General features: G+C 36.1%; 1 protein-coding gene across 7 annotated transcripts in view; it reads left to right on the forward strand.

Annotated features, from left to right (window-relative positions):
* The window catches only part of CCDC88A (coiled-coil domain containing 88A), a 160,120-nt gene that overhangs the window by 74,804 nt on the left and 68,863 nt on the right, over nucleotides 1-16,453 (forward strand). For all 7 annotated transcript variants that reach the window (XR_002342712.1, XR_002342714.1, XR_002342713.1 and 4 more), the window contains exons 14-18: nucleotides 3,761-3,898; nucleotides 5,177-6,247; nucleotides 7,715-7,842; nucleotides 12,072-12,210; nucleotides 16,173-16,337. Coding sequence is in view for 4 of the 7 variants with exons in the window: in XM_021087519.1 (XP_020943178.1) it covers nucleotides 3,761-3,898; nucleotides 5,177-6,247; nucleotides 7,715-7,842; nucleotides 12,072-12,210; nucleotides 16,173-16,337 (1,641 nt within the window). In the remaining 3 variants the exon portion in view is untranslated. The remainder of the gene's footprint in view (nucleotides 1-3,760; nucleotides 3,899-5,176; nucleotides 6,248-7,714; nucleotides 7,843-12,071; nucleotides 12,211-16,172; nucleotides 16,338-16,453) is intronic.

Here is a 16,453-nt window from a genome sequence, read left to right on the forward strand (position 1 = left end):
TCCGAATCCAATCATCTGTCGATGGACATTTGGATTGTTTCCATGTCCTGGCTATTGTGAATAGGGCTGCAATGAACATGCGGGTGCATGTGTCTCTTTTAAGTAGAGCTTTGTCCGGATAGATGCCCAAGAGTGGGATTGCAGGGTCATATGGAAGTTCTATGTATAGATTTCTAAGGTATCTCCAAACTGTTCTCCATAGTGGCTGTACCAGTTTACATTCCCACCAGCAGTGCAGGAGGGTTCCCTTTTCTCCACACCCCCTCCAGCACTTGTTATTTGTGGATTTATTAATGATGGCCATTCTGACTGGTGTGAGGTGGTATCTCATGGTAGTTTTGATTTGCATTTCTCTTATAATCAGCGATGTTGAGCATTTTTTCATGTGTTTGTTGGCCATCTGTATATCTTCCTTGGTTACTCTCTCAACTCTTTAAGCTGATTCCTGATTCCTTACATGACCTTAGCACTTCTGGACAGCTTCCTTGCTTTCTACCATGACAAGGTATTCTAGGTTCCTCTTAAAGAACCTGACAAAGACCTGGAAACATCCATTTCTCCAAAAAGCCCTTGTTCCCTTTAGTGGGAAATGGATTTTAGAGCCTGCAATTCAGGCATGAAACCTGGATTTTAATTAGACTTTGAACACAAATACAAGTATACCTTATATTATTGTTTTAATCATTTATTTACTTATTTTTCATTCAGAGGCATTTATTCATCCCAGGTACATATAAGACACTCACTGAGCACACTTGCCAGGCACGCAACAGTGAAGGCCAAGTTCTGGAATTTTTTTCTCTTTTTAGGGCCACACCTGCGGCATATGGAAGTTCCCAGGCTAGGGGTCAAATCTGAGCTGCAGCTGCCAACCTTCGCCACAGCCTCAGCAATGCCAGATCTGCGCCACATCTGTAATCTAGGCCACAGTTTGTGGCAGTGCCACATCTTTTATTCCACTGAGCAAGGCCAGGGGTCGAACCCATATCCTTATGAATACTAGTTGGATTCTTAACCCACTGAGTCACAATAGGAACTCCTGGAATTTTGATACTGCATTTTATTTTATTATACTTTGCAAAGTTGTGCTTTTACAACTCGAATGTTTGAGGCAACCCTGCTTCAAACAAGTCTGTCAGCATGTTTTCCAACAGCATTTACATATTACTTCATGTCTCTGTCACATTTTGGTAATTCTCACAGTATTTGAAACTCTTTCATTGTTGTTAAATTTGTTGTGATCTGTGATGTTAATATTATAATTGTCTTGAGATGCCACAAACTGCATCCATAAAAGATAGCAAACTTAATCGATAAATGATGTGTGTGTGTTCTGACTTTGCCAGTCTCTCTCCCTCTCCTTGGACCTCCCTGTTCTCTGAGATATGACAATTTTGACATTAGGCCATTTAATAACCCTGCAGTAGCCTCTGTGTGCTCAAGTGAAAGGAAGAGTCACACGTATCTCACTTTAAATCAAAAGCTAGAAGTGATTAAGCTTAGTGAGGTAGGCATGTTGAAAGCCAAGATAGGCTAAAAGGTAGTTCTCTTATACCAGTTAGCCAAGCTGTGCATGAAAAGGAAGAGTTCTTGAAGGGAATTAAAAGTGCTACTTCAGTGAACATGTGAATGATAAAGTGAAAGAGCATCATTGCTGACATGGAGAACGTTTTAGTGGTCTGGATAGATGGCATACCAGCCACAACATTCCCTTAATCCAAAATCTAATCCTGAGTAAGGCCCTCTCTCTAGTCTGTAAAGTCGGAGAGGTGGAAGCTGCAGAAGAAAAGTTTGACCCTTGCAGAGGTTGGTTGGTGAAGGAAACTGTCTTTGTATCATAAAAGTGCAAGATGAAGCAGCAAGTGCTGATGTAGAAGCTGTATTTAGTTACCCAGACCATCTAGCTAATTAATCAAAGTGATTACACTAAATAGATTTTCAATGTAGACAAAAAAAAAAAAAAAAAAAAGCCTAGTATTGGAAGAAGATGCCATCTAGGACTTCCACACCTAAAGTGAATAAGTCATTGCCTAGGTTCAAAGCTCCAAATAGTAGACTGACTCTTGTTAAGGGCTAATGTAGCCAGTGACTTGAAGTCAGTGTTCAAATATTCTAGAGCCCTTAAGAATTCTGCTGAATCTACTCTCTGTGATCTCTCAGTGGAACAACAAAGCCTGGATAACAACACAATCATTTCAGTATGGCTTACTGACTCTTCTACACCCACTTTTGAGACCTACTACTCAGAAACAAAAATTCCTTTCAAAATTTTACTGCTTGTTGACAATGCACCTGGTCACCCAAGAGCTCCGGTGGAGACTTCTGATGTGATTCAGGTTGTTGTCATGCCTTCTAACACAACAGTGATTCTACAGTCCAAGGATCAAGGAGTCATTTCAATTTTTAGATCTTTTTATTGAAGAATTACATTTGAAAGGCAGTAGCTGCAATAGAAAGTGATTCCTCTGATGGATCTGGGCGAAGTTGTTTGAAAATCTTTGGGAAAGAATTTACCATTCTAGATGTCATTAACAACATTCACTATTCATGGGACGAGGTCAAAATATCAATATTAATAGGAATTTGGAAAAAGTTGGTTGTAACCCTCACAGAAGGGTTTCAAGACTTCACTGGAGTAAGTGATTGCAGATGTGAAAGAAATAGCAGGGGAATCAGAATTAGAAATGAAACATGAATATATGACTGAATTGCTGCAATCTCATGATAAAACTTAAATGGATTAGGAACTGCTTCTTATGTATAAGCAAAGAAAATGGTTTCTTGAGATAGAACCTATTGGTGAAGATGGTTGAAATAACAACAAAGGACTTAGAATATTATATGAAGTTGATGAAGCAGTGCAGGATTTAAGAGAAGTGACTCCATTTTTGAAAAAAGTTCTGCTGTTGGTAAATGCTGTCAAGTAGCATTGCATGCTACAGAGAAATTGTTCATGAAAGGAGTAGCCAAGCCATGTGGTATACTTTATTGTTCTATTTTAAGAAATTGCCATAACCATCCCAGCTGTCAACAGCCACCACCCTGGTTGGCCAGCAATCATCAATATCAAAGCAAGACCCTCTACCAATAAAAAGATCACAACTTGCTAAAGACTTAGATGATGGTTAGCAATTTTAGCAATAAAGTATTTTTTAATGAAGGTATGTACATTGGGCCGCAGTACGGCCCTCAAAAGACAAAAGACCAAAAACAAAAAAAAAAATTTGCCCTCGAAGATCCAGAAGATAAGAAAGTTATGTCTGTACACGTTACATAGCTGCAAAAATTAGCTTGAGATACTACTTGAATTTTTTATGAAATTCTTAAAGTTCATCATTTGAGTATTAAAACTATTTTTTTCTTTTTCTTTTTGTCTTTATAGGGCTGCACCCTTGGCAAATGGAAGTTCCCAGGCCAGGGGTCGAATCGGAGTTGTACCAGCTGGCCTGCACCAGAACCACAGCAACAACAGATCCTACCTGAGTCTGCGACCTACACCACAGCTCACGGCAACCCCGGATCCTCAACCCACTGAGCACGGCCAGGGATCGAACCTGTGTCCTCACAGATACCAGTCAGATTCATTTCCGCTGAGCCACAATGGGAACTCCTATATTTTTTTCTTTATTCAATGATTAGCTTTTATTTTTACGTTTCCACTATTGAAGAATATTTATTTATTTATTTATTTTTCATTTCATTGTTTCTTTTTTTGCAGAATATTTAATGATACATTATTTTGTGATTTCGTTTTCTCCAGGTTGAAATTCTCGAAAATGAGATTATTCAAGAAAAGCAAAGTCTTCAGAATTGTCAGAATTTAAGCAAGGATCTAATGAAGGAGAAAGCTCAGCTTGAAAAAACAATTGAAACACTGAGAGAAAATTCAGAGAGACAGGTTCATAAATTTCCTATTAAGCAACATATTTTAAATTTTGTTAACAAAAGTTATTTTAGAGTTTGTACAAACAAAATGTTTATAATAATGTTAAATGGAAATATTTTTAGAACTTTTTAGATCTTGGTTATACCAACTTTTCTATCCCATGCATTTTTGTAAAATTGAAAGGAAAACTTAAAAGTTTTTAAATTACCAGTGTGTTAAATAATTATGTGGTGAAGAAATTTTGCAATACCTAAGTTTGAATTGCTTTCAAAGGTCAGTGAAATGGGACTGCAGATTTTTAAAGTCCCCAAATGAAGTTGGGACAAAATGAAGCTATATTCTGACCCTACTAGAGAGGGACAAATGGTGGCAGCTACTGTCTTAGATACTTTGACATTTGCTTTCAAGTGTTTATTGGTCATTCTCATTTTATGCTTGAGGAAACTAAGAACTGAATAGATTAAGTAACTGGCTATTTTAAAGTTTCTAATCTTTAGAAGTATAAAATGGTTTTATATTATCTAGGTATATTCCTCAGGCCACCTATAAAACTATAGATCTTTCTAGAGTTACAGAACACAAATTCTAGAGCTAATAAGCATGAATCTCCACTTTTTTCAAGGTTCTCAGGGGATTTTTTAACACAATGAACCTTAAGAAGCTTTACTATAAATTGGATGGATTAGTTTTAAAATGTTCCAAGGATTTTGTTCTCTTCATATTTCCAAATTAGAATTCTTTTGGGGAATGAATACACACAAATACACACCAGTGTATATATGCATATAATATAGCAAATATTTACTGAGGCCTCCTTGTGTATATGCATTGCGAAATTTATTGAGTGAAAGTAAAAACTTAAATCTTCAAGAATATATCTGTGCTCTACACCTGGAAACAACACAACATTATAAATCAACTATACTCCAATAAAGCTAAAAAATAATAAAAAGATGTGTGTATGTTTCACCTGTACTCATATTTGAATTTGAAGCATGTAGCCACAAATGATCTGAAAATCATTTTGGTTAATATTAAACACATCTCTCTTGTCTATTCCATCATATTATGGAATCCCTAAGGACATGAACTTTAATGACCTGGCTGTACATACACGCAGTGATCTCTCCGTAAATGTTTGTCAGAATTAAAATTAAGACAGACAATTTTAACACCTTTTTATGGTCTGATTTTCCAGTTAGTTTTTGGAGGGGGAAAACTGTGAGTCTTTAAATATTTAGGTGATGTTCAATTAAGTTTTAAAATTTCTCCTTTCTTCTTTTAAATTAGATTAAAATATTAGAACAGGAAAATGAACATCTGAATCAAACTGTGTCCTCCTTAAGGCAGCGCTCTCAGATAAGTGCTGAAGCAAGGGTGAAAGACATTGAAAAGGAAAATAAAATTCTGCATGAATCTATCAAAGAAACAAGTAGCAAGCTAAGCAAGATTGAATTTGAAAAAAGACAAATTAGAAAAGAATTGGAACATTATAAAGAAAAAGGAGAACGAGCAGAAGAACTTGAAAATGAGTTGCATCATCTTGAAAAGGAAAATGAATTGTTACAGAAAAAGATAACCAATTTAAAAATTACTTGTGAAAAAGTTGAGGCCTTAGAACAAGAAAATTCAGAGCTAGAAAGGGAAAATAGGAAATTTAAAAAAACATTGGATAGCTTTAAAAACCTTACTTTTCAGTTAGAATCCCTAGAAAAAGAGAATTCCCAGCTTGATGAGGAAAACTTAGAGTTGCGAAGAAATGTGGAATCTTTGAAGTGTGCAAGCATGAAAATGGCTCAGCTCCAACTAGAAAATAAAGAATTAGAAAGTGAAAAAGAACAACTTAAGAAAGGTTTAGAGCTCATGAAAGCATCTTTCAAGAAAACAGAACGCCTGGAAGTTAGCTACCAGGGTTTAGATACAGAAAATCAAAGGCTACAGAAAGCTCTAGAAAACAGCAATAAAAAAATTCAGCAACTGGAAAGTGAACTACAAGATTTAGAGATGGAAAATCAAACATTGCAAAAAAACCTAGAAGAGTTAAAAATATCTAGCAAAAGACTTGAACAGCTAGAAAAAGAAAACAAATCGTTAGAGCAAGAGACTTCTCAGCTGGAAAAGGATAAGAAACAACTGGAGAAGGAAAATAAGAGACTCCGACAGCAAGCAGAAATAAAAGATACCACATTAGAAGAAAATAATGTGAAAATTGGAAATTTAGAAAAAGAAAACAAAGCCCTTTTCAAAGAGATTGGTATTTATAAAGAATCCTGCATTCGTCTAAAGGAATTAGAGAAAGAAAATAAGGAGCTTGTGAAAAGAGCAACTATTGATATAAAAACTTTGGTTACATTACGAGAGGTAACTATGGTTACTTAAATTTCAAACAATTTTTAAAATATTTTTAAGAAGACTTCTTTAAGTTTTATTGCAATAACTTGCATCATTTATGGTTCAAAGTAGAAATTTGAAATTAAAGCTAGAAACAGTGTCTAAGTGTTAAACTAAGAAGTAAATGTAAATTGCACTTTTTAAGAAATTGTAGTAATAAGGTTCTATGTGTTCCCATGTGGTATCTGACTTATTTATTAAATTATAATTTTGTACTTATATTTCAAAGTAGTATGAAAGTATTGGATCAAAACTCTTACTGACTATAATAGCTACTAGTTATTGAATCATAGCTGTGTGCCAAGTACTGAATGATTTTTACAACCAATCCTTTATAAGTGTTATTTCCATTAGATTAAAAAACTGAGTTTCGGTAACACTAAGTAACTTAGGATCACAATGACAGATTTGGATTCCTGGATTCAAGTCCAGATCTTTCAGACTTCAAAGCTCTATGAATTTTGACCTCTAAGCTAGAGAATGTAAATCAAGTTGAATTTAAAGGTCAACAGTGAACAGCTGGTAACTGGTCAATAGTGAACAATTGGTAGTTGGTTGGATCTGTGTGGAGAGAAGAATTCTGAAATTTATAGGAGTAGATTGGCAATAAATGGTTGGTGTAGTTCAGAAGATAGCATGCTTGGCTCTTTTTTGCTATCCCCATGCTATACTATGTATATTTTTAAATTAAATTTCAAAATATTTTTGCTAGTATTCTGGCAGAAGCTCATGTCGGGGAATTTGCCTTTCTGCCAAAGAGGCATTGAGAAATGACCAGTTATTATCCTTTCTTTTTTTTTCCTTCTGTTGTTCTACAGTTTTATAGGTATGCCATGTATTGTAGGGTGTTTTGTTTTGCTGAACCTGCAGCATGTGGAAGTTCTGGGGCCAAGGATGAAACCCCCACAAGAGCAAGAACCCTAACCTACTGAACCACACAGGAACTCTATAGTCTTAGCGATATCAACAGTAGTTTCCTGTCCCCTGAATTTCTGAGAATTCCTCCTAGTTATGCAGATCAATATCTTAGGCCTCTTCCACTGGGATAGGAGTGCCTGTGATGGGAGAAGGGTGTTGTATCCAACATATATTCATAGGAAGAAATATGCACTAAAGTTCTAGTTCATTATTTAAAAGTTAATGGATATGTTGTCTTCCTGCACGCATAAGTACGAGATTCCCATTTTAAACACTAAAAAGTTTAAAAGAAGTATTAGCAACATAAAAAAAGGAAAGCAATACTCTTTAAACTAAGGTTATAATTTTGCTTAATGATTTTTTTTAATTGATGAAGGAAAAGTTGGGCAACAGCTTTGCTATCTTTCCTGGATTAAATTACATGTATTCCTGGATAGTGGTAGTTTGAATCTTGGCTGAATTTCTTAGATGTTTATGTTCATAACACTTACGTGAATTTTGCATTACTTTTAAAATAAGGATTTGGTCAGTGAAAAATTGAAGACTCAACAAATGAATAATGATCTTGAAAAATTAACTCATGAGCTTGAGAAGATAGGGTTAAATAAAGAGCGACTCTTACATGATGAGCAAAGTACTGATGACAGGTGAGTATTAAGTCCCTTTGAAAAACAATGCAAAAAAAATTTTTTTCCCTCAAACACTGATTCTTCCTTGTACTAGCTACAGGATACGTTTTTGTATTTCACCCTGTTTCTGGCTTTCTTCACTTAGAGAAAGTTCTAGAAGAAAAAAATTATAAATCAAATAAAGATAAAAAATGCCAAAATGTTGTTATATAAATAATGTTGTATACTAGAAAAACAAAATGCCACCCACCCAGGTAACAGAAGATCTGAAGCTATAGTTGCCTGTGAAAGTGGAATGAGACATTAACAGCAAACAAAGCACTGTCTCATGATATATACATTCAGTTTAAGCAAGTTAAATTTTATTTGAATCATGTACTTAAATACCTTAATTTTCAATTATTTTGTGTACCAAAATATGAACTTAAAGAGAAATGGAGGAAATCTAAACAAAGGCAAATATACTGAGAAACAATTAAGGTATAAAAATAATGTGGAAAACTAAGGCTTGACAAACGGAATAAAAACCTACATACACTTGAATTTGAGAATGCTCAGTTTTAGCCTTAAAGAGGATTTTAGCCTTAAAGTTAATTGGATTTTCAAGTTGTCTACTGTTTGGCATCTAGTTGGCCACATGATTCCAGCTATGATGGAACTGTATACTGTTAAGATTACTGTTTTGTTTGTTTGCCACATCCTGGCAGAAGGAGGTTCCCAGACTAGGAGTCGAATTGGAGCTGTAGCTGTCAGCCACAGCCACATCCACAGCAATGCCAGATCTGAGCCACGTCTGCTACCTACACCACAGCTCATGGCAACATCAGATCCTTGACCCACTGAGTGAGGCCAGGGATCGAACCTGCATCATCATGGATCCTACTTGGGTTTGTTAACCACTGAGCCGTGAAGGGAACTCCAAGAATACTGTTTTTGAGAGTGGTTTCTCAGGGCTGCCTGGGACGCTGTCTCCCAGGCTTAAGTCCTACTTTTGTCCCAAATAAAACTTAACTCTCAACTTTCCGAAAAAAAAAAGAAGTACCATTTTTTGTACTCTAAATTTTAATTCATTGGAATTTTATAATTATATAATTTTTATTTTGTTGTCTACCCATTATTTCTGTTCTAGTAAGTATATCTTATGTAATACGTGTATATAGTAAAAATTAATGCTGATTATGTGGGATTTATTTATGTTATTTTGAGAACATTCAGAGTTAATAGGATAGGTTGGTACTTCTAAAGGTTAGTTCTTTAGGAGTTCCCGTTGAGGCTCAGTGTTTAATGAACTTGACTAGTATCCATGAGGATGCCGGTTCAATCCTTGGCCTCACTCAGTGGGTTAAGGATCCAGCATTGATGTGAGCTGCAGATGCGGCTCGGATCCTGCATTGCTCTGGCCATGGTTTGGGCCAGCGGCTACAGCTCTGATTCGACCCCTAGCTTGGGAACCTCCATGTGCTGCAGGTGCGGCCCTAAAAAGACAAAAAAAAAAGTTCCGTAATAACAGATAGAAGCAATTTAAGGCTGTTACTCTAGCAATCAGCTCAAGAAATCTTAATACACTATATAGGTATTGCATGAGAAAATTTTTTTGAGTTAAGCATATAGTTAAGGGACAATTTAGTTGACTGCATTTTAGTATAGATACTGAATGTGCATCACTGCTTTATTCCAACAGATTTTTTACCTAGCCATGTGTGAGTCATTTAAAAAGTAGAGCAAGAAAGGTGGTAGGCCGGGGGTGGGGTGGGGTGTTGGGGAGTAAACCACGTAGCTACTGTAACTGAGCATTTTAAATTTATTGAACCCAGCTCTTACGGGGCTGTCACACTGTGATACCTCTTCCCAAACTTTACTTCATATAATTCAGCTATGTTAAACTTTTTATTAGTTAAAACTTTTATCTGCCGATCATCAGGCATCAAGTAAATGGTAATGTTTTAGCTCAACTTTGAAGGATGACAGAAATTTGCAAGGTAGAAGTGGGGAATGGGCATTCTAGGCAAATTGTATTGAGGAATTTTGAGTGTATTAAAGATAGATTAGTGGAGTTCCCATTGTGGCTCAGTGGAAACGAATCTGACTAGTATCCATGAGGATGTGGGTTTGATCCCTGCCCTTGATCTGTGGGTCAGGGATCCAGCGTTGTCATGAGCAGTGGTGTAGATTGTAGATGTGACTCGGATCCAGAGTCTCTGTGGCTGTGGCACAGTCTGACCGCTGCAGCTCCGATTTGACCTCTAGCCTGGGAACATCCATATTTGGTGCAGCCCCAAAAAGCAAAAAGCAAAAAAATAAAATAAAATAAAATAAAAATTAATAAATAAAGGTAGATTAGAAAAGGGACAGAAAGGGGCAGGTACATATTTGTAGGCACAGAGACTGGTTAAGCAACTATTGTAATAGTGTAGGTAAGATGTTAAGTATATTCATTAATCCACATATTTTTATTTGTAATGACATGGAGAAGAGTATATTAAACTAAAACTTTTAAGAAGAGGAATTGACAACACTAGTAACTCTAATTGAATCTGGGGGATCAGAAAAAGAAGCCACTAAACTTGCTTCTTTCTCAACCAGTAAATTAGCCTTAACATCACAAAGAAAACTTCACAGACATAAACATTCTATCTCCTCCCTCTTGGAATTTATATCTGCATCTATCTTTATCCCTAACCTCAGATGGTATCCCTAATTCTTTTGTTAGTGTAACTTTTGCATCTTTCCAGTTGATGTCATTCCCTCTGATCCCCTTTGAAAATGCAGTTATTATTAAAATACTTATTCTTGTCATCAAGGAATATGTAGTCTAATTGTGGAATTGAATGTATAAATAGATAAATTGAAATGCAACAAAATAAGTTTAGTGGTGAAGTTGTGAACAGAGTGCTGTGGGATCACTCTTGTCTTAATCTTTTAAAAGCTCTTCTTCCCATGTCTTCCCTTTCAGTATAGTTTCCTAGGTTTCAAGTTCTGTCTGGACAGTCGAGAACGCAGGCATCACAAATTTAATATATCTAAAATCATACTCATTAAATGTTTTAAATTTTTTGTTAACTCAAGCCAATACTAAAAATGAGTGAGATTTGTTCTATATCCTCAGTGAACTTAAAATCTGGTTGAGCACAGAATATATACATACAAATTAATTATAGAAAAGATAGAATATGATAAAATTTTTCATATATGTAATTTACGTTGTTGTTTCATTTAGGCATTAACGTTCTCAGGTATAAGAAGTATACTAATCCATTATCCAGGTTTATGGTTCACTCTCAAAGTATATTCATGAGCTGACCCTTTTGTGGGGGAAAAAAATCTTAAATAAGAACAACATAAATAGGAGTTCCCGTCGAGGCTCAGTGGTTAATGAATCCTACTAGGAACCATGAGGTTGCAGGTTCGAGCCAGCCAGCACTGGCTTTGCTCAGTGGGTTAATGATCTGGCGTTGCCGTGAGCTGTGGTGTAGGTCACAGATTCAGCTCGGATCTGGCATTGCTGTGGCTCTGGCACAGGCCAGCAGCTACAGCTCTGATTAGAACCCTAGCCTGGGAACCTCCATATGCCACAGGTGTGGCCCTAGAAAAGGTAAAAAAAAAGACGCACACCCCCAAATAACATAATATTCATGAATCCACCATTCAAAAAGGTATCTAAAATATTGACACTCAAGCCTATCTGCCCTTTCCTGTTCTGTCACCAGTGTCTTGTGTCTTTAGTATATCATTCCCTCTTTTAACTATTCAGCAAGTACTTTAAACCCGGAAGACAAAGTCTGAGTTTGTCTTAATAGTTTATGAATACTTTGTCTTAACTCTTCGTATGTATTTGTATCAATATATTACATATTAATATCATAGATAACTGCTTAATAATATAAATCCATCCACTTCCTCCTCCTGTAGATTCTATCCTTGTAAAACTAAAAAGACTATTTTGAGACTCACATCTTCCAGATGCCTTTTTTGAGTATTAATTTTTGCTTTTGACAGTCTAGACTGTAATCTGGAGTTCTGTGTACCCAGTGATTACCCAGTAATTTTTTGTGTGTGTTTTCTTTACCAGGAATAGTTTAAAAGGGAGAGTAGGCAGTAAAAAAGAAGGGTAATTTAATTTGTTTCTTTTTAAAAAAGACTTTTATAAGGCCTATTTATAATATCAGTATCTGTGGTCATAAATATAATTAAAAATAATTTTCTGATCTCCAGTAATTTACTATATTATTTTTATACTTGGATAATAGGTACAAACTTTTGGAATCAAAATTAGAATCTACTCTAAAGAAGTCCCTTGAAATAAAAGAAGAAAAAATTGCTGCCTTAGAAGCTCGATTAGAAGAATCCACAAATTATAACCAGCAATTGCGCCAAGAACTTAAAACAGTAAGTGACTTCCTTGGAAGGAATTTTAATTGTCAAATATTTGGACAGAAAAGAGTAAAGTAGAAAATAAAGTTGCAACATAATTTTATTGACATTTTGTCCATTTCAGGAGTTCTCATTGTGGCTCAGCAGGTTACGGACCTGACGTTGTCTTTGTGAGGATGCAGGTTTAGTCCCTGGCCTTGCTCAGTTGGTTAAGGATCTGGTGTTGCTGCAAGCTATGGCGTAGGTCACAGATGCACCTAGGTTCCAGTGTTGCCATGGCTGTGGCGTAGGCTGACAGCTGCACCTCTGTTTGGACCCCTGACCCAAGAATTTCCATATGTCGTTGGTGCAGACATAAAAAAAATTTCCATATGTTGGAACCAACATATGGTTGGTGCAGAGAGAGAGGGAGTCCTTTCCTTTTTCCTAAATTTAAGAATATTTTTTTTTTTTTTTTGTCTTTTTGTCTTTTGTTGTTGTTGTTGTTGTTGTTTTTGCTATTTCTTGGGCCGCTCCCGCGGCATATGGAGGTTCCCAGGCTAGGGGTCGAATCGGAGCTGTAGCCACCAGCCTACGCCAGAGGCACAGCAACGCAGGATCCGAGCCGCGTCTGCAACCTACACCACAGGTCACGGCAATGCCGAATCGTTAACCCACTGAGCAAGGGCAGGGACCGAACCCGCAACCTCATGGTTCCTAGTCGGATTCGTTAACCACTGCGCCACGATGGGAACTCCAAGAATATTTTTAAGTATATCTTTTTCGTGTAGTTTATAACAAACTGTTTCTATACACTGTAATTTATTTAATCCTATTTCATGTATGAATGTCCCTCATGCAGTTGGGTACATACCAAAATTATGAGAGTGGGATAGGGAAGAGGCAAGCTTATTTCATTGGGAAAAGCTCTCAATGTGATACTGACACTTCACTTTGATAGGCAAAGATATGGGTGTGAGGATAGCAAGTAGATGGAAATAGTTTTTGGTATAAGAAAGCACTTGATCCCATAAATTGGAGGTCTTTTCCAAGTCTTTTGATATGGAATTAATCAGTGAAGTATGTCAAGGAGGGGCTTCTATCCTGTTTTCCCTTGATGAATAAATTGAAATTGAAGGGTTTGCCCATTCCAGAGAGTATTTGGTAGACTGGTAGAATTATGTTCTGGTCTATTCTCCCTTTTATCATCTCTGTAGTCATATCTGAGGTGGTTTTACACTCAACCAAACATTCAGACTCGCAAGTTTACTGTAGGCCACATTTAGAGCCATTTCAGAACATGTAGGAAATAGAAGTTGACAGTGGGGCACTAGCAAGTGTTCTCCTTCATATAATGGAGAGTTGTCTTCTCACCAGATGACAGTTCAGATGCAAGAAGTCAAGATTCATATTGGATGTCTGCAGGAGCTGCCCTGGCTTTGAGATTTACCATCATTGCTGGTCTTTGTCTCACACATTATTAACATGGAACATACTTGTTGCAGACGAAATTCTGCAACTTTGCTTAGTTAATGTAAAGGATTGTCTGAAAAAATAAAGTGAAATTTAGTGCCAGATTTCATTAATCTCCTTTATTTTCTGAATTTTCTGTCCTGTTAAGCGCTATTACTGTGTTGCAAATAAAGTCAGTTTCATGAAGCTACCAAGCCAGAAAATAAGTGGGTTTGAGTATGGGTTGCCGTAGGATATACTTCAAGTCTCAATGGTAGAGATTTAAAAATCCCATCATTGTCTCCCACTTCCAGCCATTTTGGCATAATTAGGGTGTTATTGGACTAGTTTCTTCCCATAAACATGTGTTTAATTGGAATTATACCTTCTAACTTTTAATACTTTACATGAAGAGATGTATCATTTGAGAACAGACTATGAAAGCTGAACATGAGCAAAAGGTGTAAGTAACCACTAAAATAGCATGACAAAGAGGTATAAGTAAAATACCAGCAGAGGAGATCAAATAGAATTTAAAAATCCAAAAGAAGACAGAAGAAGAAAAAAAGGAAAACAAGGTATGGAAAGGACAAATGGAAAACAAATAGAAAGATAGGAGTTCCCGTCGTGGCGCAGTGGTTAACGAATCCGACTAGGAACCATGAGGTTGTGGGTTCGGTCCCTGCCCTTGCTCAGTGGGTTAACGATCCGGCGTTGCCGTGAGCTGTGGTGTAGGTTGCAGACGCAGCTTGGATCCCGCATTGCTGTGGCTCTGGTGTAGGCTAGTGGCTACAGCTCCGATTCGACCCCTAGCCTGGGAACCTCCATATGCCGCGGAAGCGGCCCAAAGAAATAGCAAAAAGACAAACAGACAAACAAAAAACAAATAGAAAGATAGCAGTAATCACATTAAAAGGTCTAAACACCCCCAATTAAAAGGCAGAGGTTAATAAATTAAAAGGCAATACCACCTATGTGCTGCTTCTGAGACCCCTTGGAAAGTATGTCATTTTCTATGGGAATGTAAATTAGCTATTCTGATTAATGATATATAAGGTAAAGGAACCACTTTTGAAACTTAACTGTAAGAACAGTGGGCTAAAAATAAGAAGTTCTGAGTTTTATTCTCAGGTCCCCTTCTTAATAGTTACGTGTGTTTCTAACCCTTATAAGCCCAGAAAAAAAGATCCTGTGGGAAATTCATATAAAATAGGAGAATGGAAATGATGTCATCCATCTATGTTATTAGAGTGTTAAAAGAAGAAATGGAGAATTAGGATCCCAGAACACCTATTAGATCACTTGCCAATATTTAAATTACATTCTATCTTGGTATCTTTTTTTCTAACTCAATATTAGCAAAGTTTGAGCTGTAAGCTTTCTTGAGGTTGCATTAGACATTGAATTTTCTAAATATTTATATTCTTACCTTATTAGAAAGTTTGGGGTTAATTTAGAAATGTATCATAATTGTTGTCTAGGGTAAACTAGTAATAATAAAAATAATAATAATTTAAATTGAAGAGACCAATTAAGTTAAGCATTAGTTAATACTCACTAAGTTCTTATTTTTTGTCGTTGTTGTTTTTGGCTGCCCACAGCATGTGGAAGTTCCTGGGCCAGGGATCAAACCCATACCAGAGCTGTGACCCAAACCAAGGCAGTGACAGACAGATCCTAAACCCTCTCTCTGAGCCACTAGGGAAGTCCCTAAGTTGTTAGTTTTGCATTTGCTTTCTTAAAATATGATTTAGTTGTAATCACACTGGGAAACCCTAGATAAGATATATCCTTGTGGAGCTCCTGCTGGGGCGCAGTGGGTTAAATGGATCCAGTATTGCTGCAGATGAGGCTCGGATTCAGTCACTGGCCTGGCTCTTCCATATATTGTGGTTGCAGCCATTAAAAATAATGATAATAATAAATATATATATATATATATATATATATATATATATCTGTGGATTGCTCACTCTTTATAAGATGAATTACAGCAATTTTATGTGGATAATGATCTTAATAAATAAGTTAATAACAAGTCATTCTGGGCAACATATCCTTCTTAAAAGGCCAGACATAGATACTTCTTCAACTTTACTTTAGGTATCTTTTAAGGGGAATTATAATAAATGTATCAAGTCTTTATTTGTTCTTTACCTGGGGAACTCTGAAATCTCTAAATCAGTTATTAATAGTCCTAAAAACAGTTGTTAGTACTTAGCAGCATGTCTATGTCCAGTTAATCTATACTTGAGTGATATTTCATCATAATAGGATCTGAAATTACAAAGTATATTGTAAGAACATGGCACATAAGTAAAGTATATTTACTATTTCTAGAGAAAAGGATTTGTATTTTACAAAGCGTAAGTTGTGATAATAATAATGATAGTCGTATATGTTATCACATTTTTAAATAAACTGTCTAATTGACCAGACCATTGTGGAGTCAAATTAATTGCCAAATGTAAACTTAATGATTTCTCCTTATTTAAATATTTTAAATAAATGCAACATTGTAAATCAACTATATTTTAAAATTATAGGTGAAAAAGAATTATGAAGCTCTCAAACAGAGGCAGGATGAGGAAAGAATGGTACAGAGCTCTCCTCCAACTTCTGGTGAAGATAACAAATGGGAGCGAGAAAGTCAAGAAACGACTAGAGAGCTTCTGAAAGTTAAAGACAGATTAATTGAAGTGGAAAGAAATGTAAGTATTTTGGTATAAATTAGGTTTTCTAGAAGTAAGGGATCGTTGACTATATAACTCAGAAATTTTCCCTAATTTAGTTTTGTAGCTTTGTTCATTTCATACTTTCTTGACTA

The sequence above is a fragment of the Sus scrofa genome, chromosome 3 (assembly GCF_000003025.6).
Source record: "Sus scrofa isolate TJ Tabasco breed Duroc chromosome 3, Sscrofa11.1, whole genome shotgun sequence".
NCBI classification, from domain to species: domain Eukaryota; kingdom Metazoa; phylum Chordata; class Mammalia; order Artiodactyla; family Suidae; genus Sus; species Sus scrofa.